The 17,444-nt window shown below is 40.0% G+C and overlaps 1 protein-coding gene across 1 annotated transcript; it reads left to right on the top strand.

The window, feature by feature from the left end:
* The first annotated feature begins 970 nt into the window (after positions 1–970).
* On the top strand, positions 971–13,578 carry NAPG (NSF attachment protein gamma). The gene is made up of 12 exons (XM_054285142.1): positions 971–1,120; positions 3,279–3,346; positions 4,479–4,563; positions 5,149–5,166; positions 5,709–5,739; positions 6,213–6,322; positions 6,460–6,526; positions 7,188–7,258; positions 8,125–8,203; positions 8,712–8,791; positions 9,522–9,651; positions 10,610–13,578. The coding sequence occupies exons 1-12, from the start codon at positions 1,065–1,067 to the stop codon at positions 10,757–10,759; spliced, it is 945 nt and encodes a 314-aa protein (XP_054141117.1). The 5' UTR covers positions 971–1,064; the 3' UTR covers positions 10,760–13,578.
* Positions 13,579–17,444: the final 3,866 nt, after the last annotated feature.

Below are 17,444 nucleotides of genomic sequence, written 5' to 3' on the forward strand. Positions count from 1 at the left end.
TTTTCACCAACGCTGAGTCAGAAGATCCTGCCTCTGGAGGCTTCCTGAAGGCAGGGCACACAGTGCTGCTCAGATTTTGGCTTCCGAGTTGTGCACTGATAAAAAAACTGGCCTCCTTTTAAAAACCCTGGGAACGCAGGTCTTGCTCATTGCTGTTCTGGGCTGTGTCAAGTTCTGGGCTCCTCAGTACAGGAAAGATAAGGAGCTACTGCAGAGGGTCCAGCAGAGGCCACAAAGACCGAGCATCTCTCTTATAAGGAGAGGCTGGGAGCTGGGCCTGCTCAGTCTGAAAACTGAGAGGGGATCCCATGAATACATACAAATGTGTCAAAGGAGGGTGTTAAGAGGATGGTGCCAGGCTCTTTTTTGTGGTGCTTAGTGACAGGACGAGGAGCAGTAAAATAAAATGCAGGAATTTTCACCTCAACATGAGAAGAACTTCACACTGAGGGTGGCAGAGCGCTGGAACAAGCTACCCAGGGTGGTCGTAGAGTCTCCCTCTCTGGAGACATTCAAACCCCATGTGGACGCGTTCCTGTGTCACCTGCTGTAGGTGACCCTGCTTGGCAGGAGGGGTGGAGCAGATGATCTCCAGAGGCCCCTTCCAAGCCTAACGATTCTGGGATTCTGTGTGATGCTGTTTTCTAAAAACTTTCCGTCGGCCTAGCACAGGACAAGGCTGTGCACGGGAGGTGCTCGCCGCCCCCAGAGCGCGGCACAGCCCAGCGCTGGGCACCCCTGCCCGCACAGGCCACGCCGGCGGCTCTGTGCCCGGGGCCGGCCCGCAGCACTCTCGGCACTCGGGGCGCTCCGGGCACTCAGTGCACTGCGAGGCACTCGGAGAACTCCGGGCACTGCGAGGCACTCGGGGCACTCGGGGCGCTCCGGGCACTCAGTGCACTGCGGGGCACTCGGGGCGCTCCGGCCGCGGCCCGGGCGCAGGCGCGGGGAGCAGGCGGGGCCCGGGCCGCTCCTCCCGGTGCCCGTGATCCCTGCGCCGTTCCGTAGCCGCAGCGCAGGGAGGCGGAGGAGCGTGGCCGAGCCCGGCCCGCCGCGCTGGCGAGATGGCGGCGCAGAAGATTAACGAGGCGCTGGAGCACATCGCGAAAGCGGAGAAATAGTGAGCGGAGGGCAGCGGGGCGAGGGTGCAGGCTGGGGGGAGCTGGTGAGCCGCTGCCAAGTAGCTGCCAGCTCGGCACCCGCGCTGTCCGGGCCGCCCGGCGCTCCTGCCCCATGGAGGCGGACTATCCCCTCCTGGCCTGGCAGGGGGGCTCAGGAGACTCCGTGTGGCAGGCGGCCGCACTTCGGGAGAAGGGGAGGGAGGTGGCGGGGCCGCGAGGGCCGGCGCGGAGGGAGGGGGGGCATGGCTGCTCCGCCCCTCCTCTGCCTGAGCGGAGCCTCCCTACGGGGCTGGGGGCTCTGGAGGGCCTGCCGCCCCGAGCAGGGACGGTACAGCGGCCCTAAGACCAAACAGTGCGGTCGGTGAGGCCGAGCGGCTCAGAGGCCTGGAGCCCGAGCAGTTTCCTTTAGGGCCTTGTGGCCTCTGTTGCTCCGACCCTGATGGCAAAGCGAGGGCTGTCTGTCACTTGTGTCCTTCCGCTAAAGTCAGTAGGAGGAAGACAAGTCACAGAATCAGTTAAGTTGGAAAAGGTGTCTGAGATGATCGAATCCAACCTGTGACACAACACCACTGTCAACTATACCAGGGCACTGAGTGCCACATCCAGTCTTTCCTTAAACACCTCTGGGGATGGTGACTCTATCACCTCCTCGGCAGCCCATTCCAATATCTAATGACCCTTTCTGTGAAGAATTTCTTCCAAATGTCCATCCTAAATCATCTTCTTTCTCCCAAATGTCCATGCTAAATCTCCCCTGGCACATCTTAAGGCCAGAGACAAGTGGGAGAAAAGAGATATGGAGACTATGTTAGATAAAAGGGCTTGACTTTGCTGAGGTGGTTTGTGTTTATTTCCTGTCCGTGAGAAATGTGTGATTGGTGCTTCTCAGGTGGCTTCAAAGACCTGTACTTGCGTTTGTCTTGGAGAGCTTAACATCTATGATAGTCTGTAACTGTGCATTTTAACACTGAGTAGAGCCATTTTGCTGAATTGCAGAGTATGGTATACATGTAACAGAGCTGACTAATCCAAGGATGCCATACTTTTAGTAAGAGTAGTGAGAGGCCCTCTGGAAATCATAGATCAAATGTATAAATTGGCATAGAGAGAAAACTTTGAAATCGAAAAAACCCAGCATATCTTACTCAAGTTACTTGATTGAAAGTGCCCTCCTGCAGAATTAATTTTAAGCTTATCTGGAGAGCACTTAAAATAAAAGGCACTAAGACCTCAAATTGTATGTAGATTGAGTGCATTGTGTATTTCAGTTTGATGTGTTTCGGGCTTTTGACTGTAATAAAAATAACAAAATATAAAGGCTTGTGTTAGAGTTACACACACTGGTCGTCATCCAAGTAAGACAACAAGATCACCTTAGTATCCATATACTAAGGTGTATGGATACTACAGATATTACAGTGGATAAGATGTATGGATAACCAACAGTTGTATATGGATAGAACTGTTTTGCCAAGTAAAGAATGTATTGCATATGATGTGTTGGCCTATGACAAATATGTAAGCAGACTGTAAAGTTACGGTAATATTTTAATTTCTTTTAAAAATGAGAAAGTCAGCATATTGAATTCCAAATTGCCTAATGACTCACCTAATTTTCCAATGTTCATTTTTCCCTATGTATTTATGCCCATGTGTGGCACCTTTTAGTGTTGTGATCTATTTTAGACATATAAATGACATGTGAGTCTTTGTGTTGGTAAATAAATTCTTTTATTTGTGTATGCATTGGAGAATCATTGATAATTCTCAGAAGCAAAAAAAACAATCCTGTAAAGGAATGCTGGAAACTTCCTGATGTGTGAAAAAAATATTGTCAGGTGTTGTGGTATGAGAAATCTGGAGATATCATGTTGGTGTAGGAGGAAGTGTTTTCCTTCTGCTGAGAAGATGGACTTGGGAAGACTCTCTGGGAACAGTAGGAGCATGTTAGGGTGAGGGTTGTAACTATGGCAGATAATTGCAATGCTTTGTGCAGTTCTTAACAGTGCTGGCATTTGTTTTTACAGTAGTGATGCCACCATAGTATTGGCACATAGGTAATTGCTTATTTCCACGGCTATTCTAAAGTTTCAAATGTGTCTGGAATGCCTGGATAGTAAAACATAATATCTTTACTAATTGTTTCTTGTGTTTTAGCCTGAAAACTGGATTCTTAAAGTGGAAACCAGATTATGACAGTGCAGCTACTGAATATGGGAAGGCAGGTATGTGGCAGTAAATATGGCCATATATATTTCAAAGTATTCATCAAGCTTAGTCCCCTATAACGTTTTATGTATTTTTACTGCATTACTGTGTAAGTAAAACTGTTGTGAAGACTAAATGTAAGATGAAGCAACAAGAGATCGATCCTCTTGGTAGCACTGTAAAATAAATTTCAGGTTGTTCTTGGAGATCTAGAACAGTCTCCAAAACCAATTTTTTTTCAAGCTTACAACTTCTATTTTTTGTATTGCTATATGTGACAAAAATAAAGCTTTCTTTCCTTCTTTCACTTGTCCACCCCCAAATCCTGTGACTTTATCTACAAAACAACAGACGTTCAAGCTGGTTTTAAAATTTTGCTTTATCATCATCTTATGAAATATGTCCTGTCAAAGACTGTCTCAGTAAGGTGAGATGCTGCCAGCTTGGGGTTTTTTTTCAGGCACTCTAAGGTCTTGTCCCTCCCTTTTTCCACTGCCAAGTGACACATTGAGTATAAAATCCTTACTTGTTGATTTATTTTTGTTCTTAAGCATTTTCTTCTTTCTCATGGTAGTAATTTGTTGTGGTCTTTTGGCTTTTTACTCTAGGCATTCTTGCTTATTCACCTAAGACTGAATACAAAAATATGAACTTGGAAGAACAACTGGAGAATTTATAAATTGAAATTTATTTTAAATCATACTTTATATTTTATTAGTTAAACAAGATAGAAATGTATATATGCACCCTGAAATTATTGTGCTGATGAAGGTATGTGCCACCTTTGTTGGTGGCACATTTCTGACCTTGTATAACTTCTAATGATTAAAATTATATAAATATGCATTCCTCCATGTCTGTAATTAAAATCCAGCATGAGTGACTCTCAAAGTCCAGTTAAACACATTGAGAGTTGTGTATGATACTGTGGTGCTATGGAAGTCGTGTGATAATAAATGTCTTTAATGGTAACTAGTAACTAAGGAAACAAGGAGAACTGTCTGGGATTTTTGGGAAGAGGTTGGTAAATTGTAACCATGCAATTAAAGAGCCTGTTTGCATCTTTAGGTAGCTAAACTTTTGAGCAGCAGTGGTAAAAATGAAGACAATGTCAAGTTGTAAATAAAATCTTTATTTGCTTTTTTGCAGCTGTTGCTTTTAAGAATGCCAAGCAGTTTGACCAGGCCAGGGAAGCCTGTTTACGGGAAGCTGAGGCACATGAAAACAATAAAGCGTATCTTTTCATTGACTGAGATTCTTTCCCAGAAGCTGACTAGTTGCTACTTAGATTGGAGTAATGGGGGTTGGTAGCAGGTTATTTAATACATTTGCACATTTGGCAGTGTAACAGAATTGCTTTTTAAAAGTCTGTTCCTGTGTGCTCTGGGTGAGAAAACTGAAGAGCTGTTGGTGAGAAAGTTAGTGTTGTCCCAAATAACAGCTGACAGGTGCCTGAGATACCAAGGTACTGCTTCAGAAATTTAATTGGTTTTTAATTATCTATTAATGCATAGTATAAAGTAAATGAGGCTCTGATATTATTACAGTACTTGTAGTGCTGTTTAATAAGCAGGAACATATTTTAAGTAAGTGCACTTTTTACAACTTTTTTATGTAGCTATACATTGGTATATTGCATTTATTCTGTCCTTAGAGTTATTTATTTTTGACAACTTACCTGTAGTTGTAGTAGGTTTGATTTGCCCTTATGGGGTTCCTTGCTTTAAAATTAGTAGTTGCATAAGATTTTATACATTAATATTTTTGCTGCATTATGTTTTTGTGGGTTTGTCCTTGACTTCAACAATTTCATGTCTAGTCTCTTTCATGCTGCCAAGTAAGTACAGACATGCTAAGTAATCTGAGACAGGTTTTTTAACATACAGTACATTTTGATCTCAGAGTAAGTGTTTTGATTCAAGTAATTTTGCTGCTTCATAATTAGTTCAATGGAAGTGTGAGCTAGGAAAGTTTGAAAACATGTAATGGCCACCTGAAGAAATTATGATTTTGGCATTCTTTAGCACCTTTTGATAGCAAATATTTTTTCTTAGATGAACTTCTTGTAATTCTGGAGTTCTACACTGCTGAGCTAATTAAGAATTTTTTTATTAAAGAGTATTTCAGAGATGTCAATAATCCAAATATTGCCTGGGGATTGGGTTAGAATAGATTTTTACTGGGAAGTGTGGTTGAATTTTGAAGATAAGGTTACACGTGTGCTGTGTCATTAAATAAAACACTTGAAACGTCTTCAAAGCATTAAATATTAACAGTGAAGATGTTAGATAGTCAGTGCATGTTAACTTTTTCTTCATAACTACAGGTCGTTGTAATACACCATCTCTGACCAAATTGTACATTTTTTTTTCTCTGCAGAGCTTATGAACAAGCTGGCATGATGCTAAAGGTATTCTCATTTACTAGTTTTTATTTTTATGTTCTATTTTATAATGACAAATATTGTGCACTATGCTATTTTACAAATACATGTAAACAAATTGCATATTAAAGTGAAATTTTTTTGTTGGGGGGACTCATAGTCCCCATCTCTGCCTTCAGTAGATTAGAAAAGCAACATTTGTATTTGGGGTAAAAAATAGTTTTTCTTTTGTAAAAGAAAAGAAGAGTTCCTCATGTCAGAGGGTAGCAGAAGAGTGGTGCTGCTTTTTCTCTAAACTACCACAAATTCATAACTTACAGAAAAGTTTAGTACTTAAAAGTGAATTTCATAGAGTTGGTGGTTAACTTTCACTAGCCCTACAAGTTTGTAAATAAAAATTAGAATCTTAATAAAGAAGTTATTGCAATTTGCTTTGATTTGTGTCCTTGCATGTGAACTCCTTTCCTGACAGCAGTGTTCCTGTGGCTGTTGCCTTGTAGGAGATGCAGAGGCTCCCTGAAGCAGTTCAGCTGATTGAAAAAGCCAGTATGATGTACCTGGAGAATGGGACACCAGACACAGCAGCCATTGCCCTGGAACGGGCTGGAAAGTGAGTCTGACTTATTGGTGGCTAGAGTCTGTGCAGGGCATGGGTATGTCTGTGCTTTTCTTTTGTGTCTTTTTGATGCTTTCAGGTAAAAAATATTTTACTTTCATCTGAAGAGAAAGTATTGATGTTTATTACAGGTTAATAGAAAATGTCAGTCCAGAGAAGGCTGTGCAGCTCTATCAGCAAGCAGCATCGGTGTTTGAAGTAAGTGGGGGATTTTTATTTGTGTTTTTAGTTTGCTGAGTTATTTTCTTTCAGCTATAAAGTAAGGAGGAAGCCTAAGATTAGGTTCTAAATTACGTTTCCTTCACTTTATATCAGTGGCTGAGTAATGAAGCTGAAGGCTTCTCATGCTTTAGAGAAGGAGATGACAAAAGTTAGAAGTCAGTTTGCTTTGCCTTTTTCTCAGTTTAGGACTTGACAGAATCTGAATTTTGTAGTTCAAGTGTTCTGCCTCTTGGGCAGAACAGAGGGTAGAGTACATATCTGCTGATGAGTACTGGAACCCAAAATAATTTGAAATCCCTGAAGGCACAGAAGGATAGATTTTGCTTGATGCTCCACCCATTACATGGGACAGTGATTTGCCTTTTTACAAGTGGCTTTTATGTAATTTTCTATTGTCAGTCATTGTGGGTTTTTCAGATTAGCAAATTTGCGTTGACATGCTTCTGCTGAGCAGATCCATACAGTAGCTGGCTGTGGAGCACCAATACACTTTATGTGTCCCTTGAGTGTATGAATTGCTGATCTAATAGCTAACAGTTATTCTAAGTTACAGGTGACACACTTAGATTAAGGTCTAGTGGTCTTAATTCTGTGCAAATGAAATAAGAATGTCTGAATTCTTTTTTTTCTTCTCTAGAATGAAGAACGTTTACGGCAGGCATTAGAAATGCTAGGGAAGGCATCAAGACTTCTGGTCAGAGGACGCAGGTATAGCTTTATCCCTTTTTGTTCTTCTAATGTTTTTGAATCTTAAAATGTGATTTTGATTGTGGTTTTTTTGTCTTGGTGTTGTTTGGTTTTTTATGTACTATTTATTCTTATTTGAGACTCACTTCAAACTAAGGTCCAGTTTCTGTGGGATATGCCATATTCACCCAGGAACCACCTGATTTTCTGTTCTGGGCTGGGAGAATGTGAGCTGAAAGACTTTTGCTCTGTGAAAACACCAGTTTTCATTAATTCTTAAAATACTTAAGGATTTTTTGAGGGTTTTTTTCCACCATTAATATGTAGAAAGTACTTGAAAATCTTCTATAGCTGTGGGATATAAAACAGAGGAATTAGGACTGACCTGAAGAATGAAATCTGCAGCGGTCTGGTTCTGGACTTCTTAAAGAAGAATGAATCTTGGAGTCTCAGTGAGACAAGTTTAGTTGTAAATTTCTTGTACCAAACTTGACCTTCCATTCATCTTAGACTTCCTTCACTGAAACACTTAGGTCATTTAAGAACTATATTGCTAGTTCATGGATATCTGACTTACTGGTGGCTTATAGTAACCTCAGGACATATAGAAATGTGTTAGTGTATATAACAAAGCATTCATCTTGTACGGTGTTACAAAAACCAAGGTTTCTCTGAATAAATACCAGAGGTGTTTCTAGCACGTAGACAAAAGGAATTGCTGACTATATATTTACCTTATCTGTTAGTAAAATCTACTGCTGATTTTTAGTTGTGTTGCTATTTATTTGAGTAGACTTGCCACTGTATTAGTTAAACACTTTGTAATTAGCCTTGGGTTCACTGTGTTGTATTCCTGGCACTGATACTCCTGGTTTTTTGGTTTTTAGATTAGATGAGGCTGCACTGTCTCTTCAAAAGGAAAAAAGTATTTATAAGGAAATTGAAAACTACCCCACTTGCTATAAGGTAAAGTCTAAGAGAGAACTTTGGATAATACATTTCAATTTTTTAATTTTTGTTGTTACTGACATCTGACAGATGATGGGCACCTCCTGATTCAGCGATAAGTTTCTTGCTGAATGATGAGAATTTGTGGTAGTGGTGTTTCCCCAAACTTCAGCTGTGCTTTTGTAAGTTTTAAGATGCTATTATCTACAGGAGCTGTCAAAACTAAACAACACATAAAAAATAAAGATGTTATCAATAAAACAAACTACAAAACTGTTACTTGGGACAGCAATACATTAAAATGTTATAGGACATAACCTATTTCATACCAGCTGAGATGATGGCTTTCTGCTTTTTCACTAGATTGTTCTAACTCAGTTGTTGTGTCAGTTGTTGTGTCAGTATCTTAGGATGGTTGTGGATTGTAATGACCTTTCTCATACTCGATATTAACAGTCTACTATTTTTCTCATATTTTATTGGTAATTTCTAAAGAATCATAAGGCTTACTTTTTTTTTTGTTTAGAAAACTATTGCTCAAGTCTTAGTTCATCTTCATAGAAATGATTATGTTGCTGCAGAAAGATGTGTGAGGGAAAGCTACAGGTAAGTCTACTTCGTGTGCTATGATTTTAAACTGATTGTTTCACTAGTGTAGATCTATCTTGCTTGACATTTTTCTTTCATAAATTTTTAACCTGCACTTCTTTTGACTTACAATACAATAATAATGTCCCCTTGTGTATGGCTATCAGGAATCTTTTTCACACATAACAATTTAGCTATAGTGGCTACAGTGATTCTTCTTAACAAACCTAAAATACAGAGTCATAAAGAACTACTTATGTGTGACAGAGGAAATGAGATGGAAATCAAAAGTTCTTGCCACGTTACAGGAGAAAATTTTGGTGTCAAAATATGGATTAGTGTTTAACCCTGGCAGTTCTTCATTTCTACTTTCATTGGAACTTCAGTAGCAAAATCTCAAAACAACATGTTTTTACTTAAACTGTGTTTTTAGTGAAATGAAGATATGTATAAGTTAAATTGTAGTACTTTACCTTTAGAAATAATCTTTCAAGGTCAGTCTTTAAACATCTTGCTTATGTTTTCCAAATCTCCAATTTTATATACAGAAACTCATGACAGAATTATTTCTGTATGTGAAGTGGAGAAAGAGTTTATTGACTTATCAGGAAAAAAAATCAAATATTCTTGTTTCGTCTTAACTATGATTGTGGTCTTATTTGCAGTATGCAAACTAATATTACTTAAAGTTTAATTTTTATGAATATGATTCATGTACCTAAAGAAATCAACTCTTAATTTCCTTCAGTATACCAGGATTTAATGGAAGTGAAGACTGTGCAGCACTGGAGCAACTTTTAGAAGGGTATGATCAACAAGATCAGGATCAAGTTTCTGAAGTCTGTAATTCTCCACTCTTCAAATACATGGATAATGATGTAAGTAGACAGATCCTGTGATTGAGGGATTTTTTTGAGTTAAGAGGGTGGGGATTTTTTCTTAGTAGAGAAAAATAAGAGCACAGTCTGCGCATTTATTGTGACTTCCTGTCATGCTGCCCTTTGGTTGTGAGCTTCCTGCATTCTTTTACTTTGCCTGCCAGTGATGGTGCTGCCTACCTTTCAGATGGTGCAAAGAGTTATGTGAAAGAACAGCTTGTTAAGGATTTGCTTAATTTGTTTAATGAGTAGACCAAAATTCAGGCCTCTTCTTTTTGCTTCCATAAGAGCAAGAACAGTCTGCTGCTTCTGCTTTTTCTTAGAAATACCTTGCAGCAGATCAATGTGCATAAATATGAACAGAGCAGGATGCATACAGGATGGCATAATTGAATGATTTTTTCCATTGCTTATTCTTAGTAATGTACTCATTCAGGAACTCATTTTGAATTTGGAACCAGTAGTTGTGTCTCTCTCCCCACCATTTTTTATTTAATTGAATTTGTAAATTGTAGGAAGTATAAGATAAGAAAGGTGTGAAGTAATGGAAACATCCATCCCTACCAAACCCTGTAGCAGTATTGGCTAATTTCACTTCATTGAATAGTAAAAATTGAATTACTAAAACACTTATAAAACTGTTTACATGATCTAATAGTAGATAATGTATGAAAAGCTACATACTGGAATTATTTCTTTTCTACATAAAGCTTGAACCAGAGGAGGTTAAAGGAGGTTCAAAATGTGGCAAATTTATTTGATAATAAGCAGCATCAATACAGATCTTATATCCCATTCTCAGAGCATTTGAGAAAGAGAAAATTGGACCAATGTTATGTCTATTCCAAGCTGAGAGCATCATCACCCTGTTTTTGTACTGCATGTTGCCTGCTTGCTTATTGTGAGCATCAGTCAATTCTGTGGTAGTACAGAAATTAAACTTGCCTTTTATTGTCAGTATGCCAAGCTTGGTCTTACCTTGGTGGTCCCAGGAGGTGGAATGAAGAAGAAATCACCAAACGCTGCCCAAGACAAAGCCAGGGGACCAGCTGCAGCGGGCTCCCATGCTGATGAGGAAGAGGATGAATATTCTGGTGGACTGTGCTAGCTACAGACTAGGTTGTCCTATATGACTGACATGTGATGCTGAGCATATCCAAAGGTATCAGATTTACCAGAGCTTCATTGCAATTGTGATATGGGAATCCTAATATTAACTTGGCAGCTTCTGGGTGCAATGCAGGAGAAAAAGCATGATTGTACCCATCCTCCTGAAACATCTTGGGACTTCATCTCTTACTTGGCAGGAGCTTCCTTAGGGCCCTGCTTTCAGCTGATGGGAAAAATTGAGGAGAGTTTTACTAAAAGCACAGTTTAAAAGAAACCAAAACTTCAGAAGCACTGGAGAGGGAGTAGTACAAAATTTTAAATGCTGGATTTCAACAGCTGACACTTGTGGTCCCAGTAAGATGTTTGCAGTTGTCTTCAGAGTTAAATTATCATCATTCATCTGGCTGTTTATCTCCTGTTTAAGGCCATTTGAGGCAGACTGTGCCAGGCAGAATTTTTACTTGTGTAAGCACTAGGGGGAGCATTCAGTTTGTTTTCAACATGTTTTTACTGCACGGGGGAATGTTATTTTGATACCTTATTTTTACAGTATCCACATGAGTGTGAAAAAACACTAAGTCAACTAGTTTGAAGTTATCTTGCAAGCTTAAAAGTACTTGGAAATAAATGTGTCCATAGTGTTTGTAATGTGCACCTTAGAAAAGGAAGAAGTGAACAACCATTCTTAGCAGTGTTTTTGAAGCGTGCCATAACCAAAAAGGAAACTGAAGTTAGCAGGTAACGTGCACTGAATATAAACTTCTGAAGACAAATGTTTAACAAAAACTTACATGGAATGTTTCAATGATATGTTTGAGTTCATAAGTGTCCTAGGTGTTTATTTGCTAATCAGTATGGTGAAAATATGAAAGAATCAAATGTCTTCATACATTAGCATGTATGAAGACATTTGATTCTTTCATATTTTCAAAACATTGAACAGGTGTTTCCTATAAGTAACATTTTTCAAACTTGCTTAGAATCCAAGGTAACCAAATTTTAATGCATCCTATTTATATTTGGTTTCAAGTCATCATATGTTTTGCAAGCTTCTTTAGTGTCCTGAATTTGTTTCACCATTTTATGCTTAAAAGTTGTTGAGTCTAGAAGTTGAACCTGTGGCTTGTTTTTTCAGCAGGACCTAAACAAGGTCTGCACTAGGGTGATGTCATTTGGAATCCAGCAGGGATTTGTATGTGATGCTCCAAGCTCTGTAAACAAGAGACCAAAAGCACAGTATAAAGTGTTGGGATAGTTTCTGCCATATTAAAGAATTGGAGGTCATCAAAAATATCAACCACGTGTGTGACAAAATTGTGTCAGGTCTAATTGTGATGGAGGTTCACATTTTAGAGCACTAATGCTCACTTTGCTTGGGGTGAATAGCACTCAGTAACATTGAGATAGGAGCACAAACTGCAGCATAACTTGCTGTCACATTAGAAGGTCACATTATTCAATTTAATGGGTGTTCAAAAACCAGTTTTGTGTCCTTGTCTTGTGTAATAATAACCATGAGTTTTAAAGCTATTTAAGATGCACCTGTTGGCCTTCACTATCTGATAGGTAATCTCCCTTTGTTACTGATGATGTATGTAAAAGTTTTGGCTCTGTAAAATTTTAGGAATTGAGTTGCTTTTCTCTGAGAATGCTTGCAATTGTACATGAAAGATGGTTTTGAAGACTTTCCTAGAATTCTAGAACTCTTCTAGATTTTTTGCTGTTGGGGGAACTCGCTGCAGTTTAACTGGAGTTTAACTTCTGCCTTCTGGATTCAAATCAAGTGGAACATAACACTTACTATGGTGAGTCTTCATCACAGGTAGAAAAAAATGCACATGTAGGGACTCAGGGGACACTAAGTTGTTTTCTTCAAGCATTTCCTGCTCCTTCTAGTTCTGAAATTTTATTGTGTGAGCCCAAGGAGTCTGTTTTTTGTGTGTGTGAACAGTTGCATGTATCTGAAATGATGAGGTGCATAAGAAAACTGGGAACTGTGTGTGCTTCTGTGGAAGAATTTTCAGATTTATTTAAACTGTGCTTGTAACACTAACAGGCCCTTAAAAGAAAATTTAAAATTTCTGTTGCATCTTAAAGACATACTTTCCACATGACAAAAAGAAGTGCAAAGCTGTCTTCCTCCCTCCTCAAGTTGTTTCTTTGTTCTGTGCCAAGTGTGGAAAATCTGGGACAAAAGTGACTGGTACTAAACACGTTAAGCTGCCATTAATTGACATTTCTGATTCTTAGTAGTAGAATCTTAATCTTTAATTGCAATGTTGCTGCAAAGACCAAATCTGCAGAAATGGAAGCATCTGAAAATAAGATGGTCTATTTTATATAACTTATTCTCCTATTTTAGACAGTGAAAGTGTGTTAGGAATGTTAACTGCCTTTTAGTAAATGTTTAACTATAGAAGAAACTGTCTGTATATTATGTGTTAGTGTTTGTTTCTATCTTTCCAAGCAATTTGCACACTTATGTAAATACCATTTAAGTGATCTAAAATGGAAAATATAACATTTACAGCAAGAGAGTTTCCAAAACCAGTGTTGACTGTAATAAAAAAATAAATTGTGCATGGAGGCTGAGCAATGGCTGATGCAATGTTTATGTAAAATCAGAAGATTTCTAAATTATCTGTAACTTAATAGTCAGATGATCAAGTGCAGTGTTAAACCTGTGCTTTATTTGTTTTTTTTTCCCAAATCTGTGGTGTAATAGAGTACAAAATGTGTTTGCAACAGCTCTACAGATGCTGCCTCTTGAGGCTGTGTGTTTCACCAACATGAAGAATAAAACTTGAAATTAATGCATATGTGGTAGCTTTCTCTGTTGTTGATCAGGTCCTGCTGAGGGCCACCATTTGAAAATTAATGTTAATTATATTTAATTAATTTAAATAAAATTTATTTAATTAAAATCTACCCCAGTAGGGTAGAATTTCAAAGTGTTTTTTTGGCATGAGAATAAACGATTGGAATCAATGGAGAGTTGATATCAATGGGAGTTTGAAAAACAGCTAGATTTCACACAGCTTAAGGATGTGAATTCTGGAACCCTTTGGAGACTTCATAATAGTAGAAAAATCACCTTTTCTACCTTTTTAAACTGAAACTTGCTGGAATATTTGAAGCTTGAAGAATCTGGCACTGAAGTTCTTCCAGTGTAGCAGGAATTGTTCCTTAGATGCTGCAAATATGCAGCTGTATAAAATTATAAGAACCAGGCTGCTCTCAGGAGAACAAAAAAAAAAGCCATGTCATCTAGATTTATAATAAGTAGTGAACTTTTTTGGATGCAGGAAATGGAAAAAAGAAGCGACCCCAACCTCTATGACTATAGTGGTAATAAAATTGGAGGAAGTAGATGTAACTTTAGAGAGCAGGAGGGAACCACTTGGGATCTGCGGTTTGAGTCTGAGCAGGGCCATGAATCTCCGAGTTAATGGTGTGTAGGTGCCAGCGTGCCCAGGAGCTGGGCTCTCCTCTGCTCGGCCTGGAGGAGAGGATGTGCAGAGACTGCCTTCTGCGGGGCTGGCCGCTCTTTGTTCCAGAGCCGCTGCCCTTCTGCCGCGATTTCCAGAGTGGCTGTCAGCCTGGAACAGGAGCGGGAGGCAGCTGCAAGGCTGCACGTACGTTTCCAGAACATGTGGCTGTTGTGATTCATTGTGAGTCCCGTGGGAATCGGGGTAAGGAGCGTGTCTGGACTGCGCAGTGCACACTGCCAGCATCTCCACTGGTGTGCGACCAGTGTGGACTGTGCCACAGAAGTGTTCCAGCCCTAGAGTGACAGAAGGGGGCCCAGCATGTGCACAGTGAAAATGGGTTACCAGAAGTTGTCTTGCATGTTTTCCATTTGTATTCACGTGTCTTTATTTTGCGTTGTTTCTGAGCTCTGCGTAACCCAGCATGTGTGTTATCCCAAGAGCGTTGTTCCCTCTCAGCACTAGATGGTGCCGCAGAGCTGGCACCGGCCTTTCCTCCGCTGCCGGGAGCCTTTGCTCTCTGTCCGGAACAGCTTCTGCCTTTAAATGTGCTCAGCTGTGCCGCGGCAGCTATATACAGCCTTTTTAACCACTTTCTCAAAACCCTCTAATATTATGAATCCCAGCAAGCTGGAGCGTTGGTTTGGTTAGAAATATCCACACGGGGACCTGCCCTTGCTGCTGCTTGTCGTGGCTTGAAACACCTGCCTGAAGTCCTAGAAGTCAGCTTAGGAAGGCAGCTTAGGTTGTTGTGTTTTCACTTGTCAGAATAGGCCTGGGAAATTGAGTGATTAAGAGCCAGGTTATGGATAGTGGGTGGGTGAGCAAGGAAAGCAGTAGCCAGTGTGCACTATAACCTGTTAAAAGAAATTTTTAGTGCAGCCACAAAATTTTATGAAATGCCTCGTGCACAGACATGAACAAGTATAGCGGGCAGGGAAATTAACAAAATGGAAGGAGTGAGGAAGCTGGTCATCAGGCAACGGTATGTTGATGGGTGGAACAGAGAGCTCCTACTGTAATTTGTTGAAATGAGTTTGCTTAAGAAAAATATGCCACTTCCTGATTCATCCACAGAGGCAGGGAGGGAAGGATGAGGACTGGCATGACTGCTCTCTGCATGCTGGGGAGAGGTTCTGCTGCTGTGTGCCATGTGAGGCAGTCTGAACACAGACACATTACATCCTTTGCCTGTCACTAACTGACTGGAATTCAGGAATGAAAGGTAAAACTTTATAGCTGCAGACAGGGACTTCTTTGTGTGTGTAGCTGACAGCTTTCTAGCCAATGCTTGCTGTGCTGGACTGCTCAACAAATGTCCCAGAGTAATTGTCTTGGTAATAATAGAGCAGAGAATTCATGAGGTGTAAAGACCTATGGTACCCCATGTGTTTTATGGGTGCCAACTATTTTATTTAATTGGCCACCATCCAGTCATTTTCCGGCTCCTCTTTTGTGTCAATGTATGATTTTCCAGGCTGAGTGACTGGAGGAAGAATGAGGATCCTCTCAGCTGCACTGGAACCCAGAGCACAGGTTGGGTGTGTAAGGAGTGAGTGGTTAAAGCTGGGTGGAACTGGGGGCTAAGGCAGCTGTGTAGCAGCACAGACTGAGCATAGCATTGCAAAGCTTTAGTAACAGAGCTGCAGAAAGAGTAGTGTATTTTAAAATTCTCCTTTGAGTAAGACATGATCTGGTAACTTCTGCTACTGCCTTAATGTTTATCTTCCCAAACGTACCAGATTCTGCACCTTGTGGGAATTCCTGAGAAACCATTTTCTTTGAAACAACATCAAAGAGTTATTTCTCACCTCTTTGAAATACTTCAGTCTAATCCTGATGCACTCTGGTGAAAGGCCATGCTGCTGAGAAACATTGGACAGTGAAAGAAAACACCCTTGTTTTCTGTTGATTCAGGGTTTATTTTTTTCCCTTCAGATCTTAATATTCTCTAAGATGAGGATTTTTTTCCCTTTGTAGCTCATGCATGTTAGTATGCAGTCTGAGACTCAAATAGTTGTTTTTCTGTATTTGTCATCCTGCAGCCAACAGGGAGCAGATTTCTTGTGACTGAGATGGGGACAGGGAGAAATCAAGAGTGAAAGTATGCATGTGACTGCACACACTACTCACTTTTTGGTTCTGGGTGTGCTAACACAGAACTACTTGTGATCTCTTCATGGAGAGGCTGTCTTATGGGTTCACATCTATGTGGTTTTGCTACCTCTTTTCCCTGGAGATGCCATGATTGGAAAAGTTCACACCTTGGAACAGGTGTGAATACCTCGTGGCCAAACAAAATCTGGTATTAATGACATGCAACCAAGGTAGTAAGTGCAAGTAGCAGCCTGAATGCACACACATGCTTTATGCATATCCCTACTGGCATTTATAGCATGATCATTTTTGTTTTAGAAGGTCATGGATATCTAAATCAGAAATCCTACTTCAGAAGTAGTGTTTCTTCACATGACTGAAGTGCAGTAATGGGATGACTTGAAATTTACTGTAATTTGGGCTATGCATTAATTACTTCAACACTTTCAGGGATGTTTCTGTTTCCAGGATAAATTTCTATGTATCTGTTTTGCAGGTATGGGAAACAGGTATGGGAAAACACTCCACACCTATGATCACTTCATTGGACTTTGAAATAGTTTGGTAAAAATGTAGGAGAGGGGAATTCAGAGTAGCTTTTTTCAGGGTATTTCAGGAATAATGCCTGTTGGGTTTTCCCTTTCTGAGTTTGTATTGTGAGTAATTCCACTGATGACTATGTGTAGTATTGTATTGCTATAATAAAAAAATTTGACCACTTTTAAGTATAGATACTGCTGCTACTAGAACTTTGATATTTGTGAACCAGAATATGGGAGATATTAATTGATTCATTCACTATGACTGAAGTGTAGAAAGAGGCTAGGAGGCAATGTGTGATGGAAAGGAGTGAACTTAGAGAGAGGAAACCAAGGAGGATTGCAGTCCAGTGCTGAGTACTTGTGCCCTTTTATCATTTCCTGATCATAGAAGAAGGGTGAAGGAACAGCTGGAGACATAATGCACTGTTTGACAAATAACAGAACAGCACGAATCACACATCTGATAGCTTGTGTAAATCACAGAAATCACCATTTTTATCAGACACTTGAAGGTAGTTTGAGCATAGGTCTGATGCAAGGCAGCAGGGGAAAGCAT

This window comes from Melozone crissalis, unplaced genomic scaffold (genome assembly GCF_028551555.1).
Source record: "Melozone crissalis strain CALT ecotype California unplaced genomic scaffold, PUWL_Pcris_2 ptg000042l_1, whole genome shotgun sequence".
NCBI classification, from domain to species: domain Eukaryota; kingdom Metazoa; phylum Chordata; class Aves; order Passeriformes; family Passerellidae; genus Melozone; species Melozone crissalis.

Bases quoted from the DNA above. Each gene is read 5' to 3' on its own strand.
- NAPG (XM_054285142.1), top strand. From the start codon at position 1,065: ATGGCGGCGCAGAAGATTAACGAGGCGCTGGAGCACATCGCGAAAGCG. The intron at 1,121-3,278 runs GTGAGCGGAGGG...CTTGTGTTTTAG, and splicing joins ATCGCGAAAGCGGAGAAATA to CCTGAAAACTGGATTCTTAA. The intron at 9,652-10,609 runs GTAAGTAGACAG...TTTTATTGTCAG, and splicing joins TCAAATACATGGATAATGAT to TATGCCAAGCTTGGTCTTAC.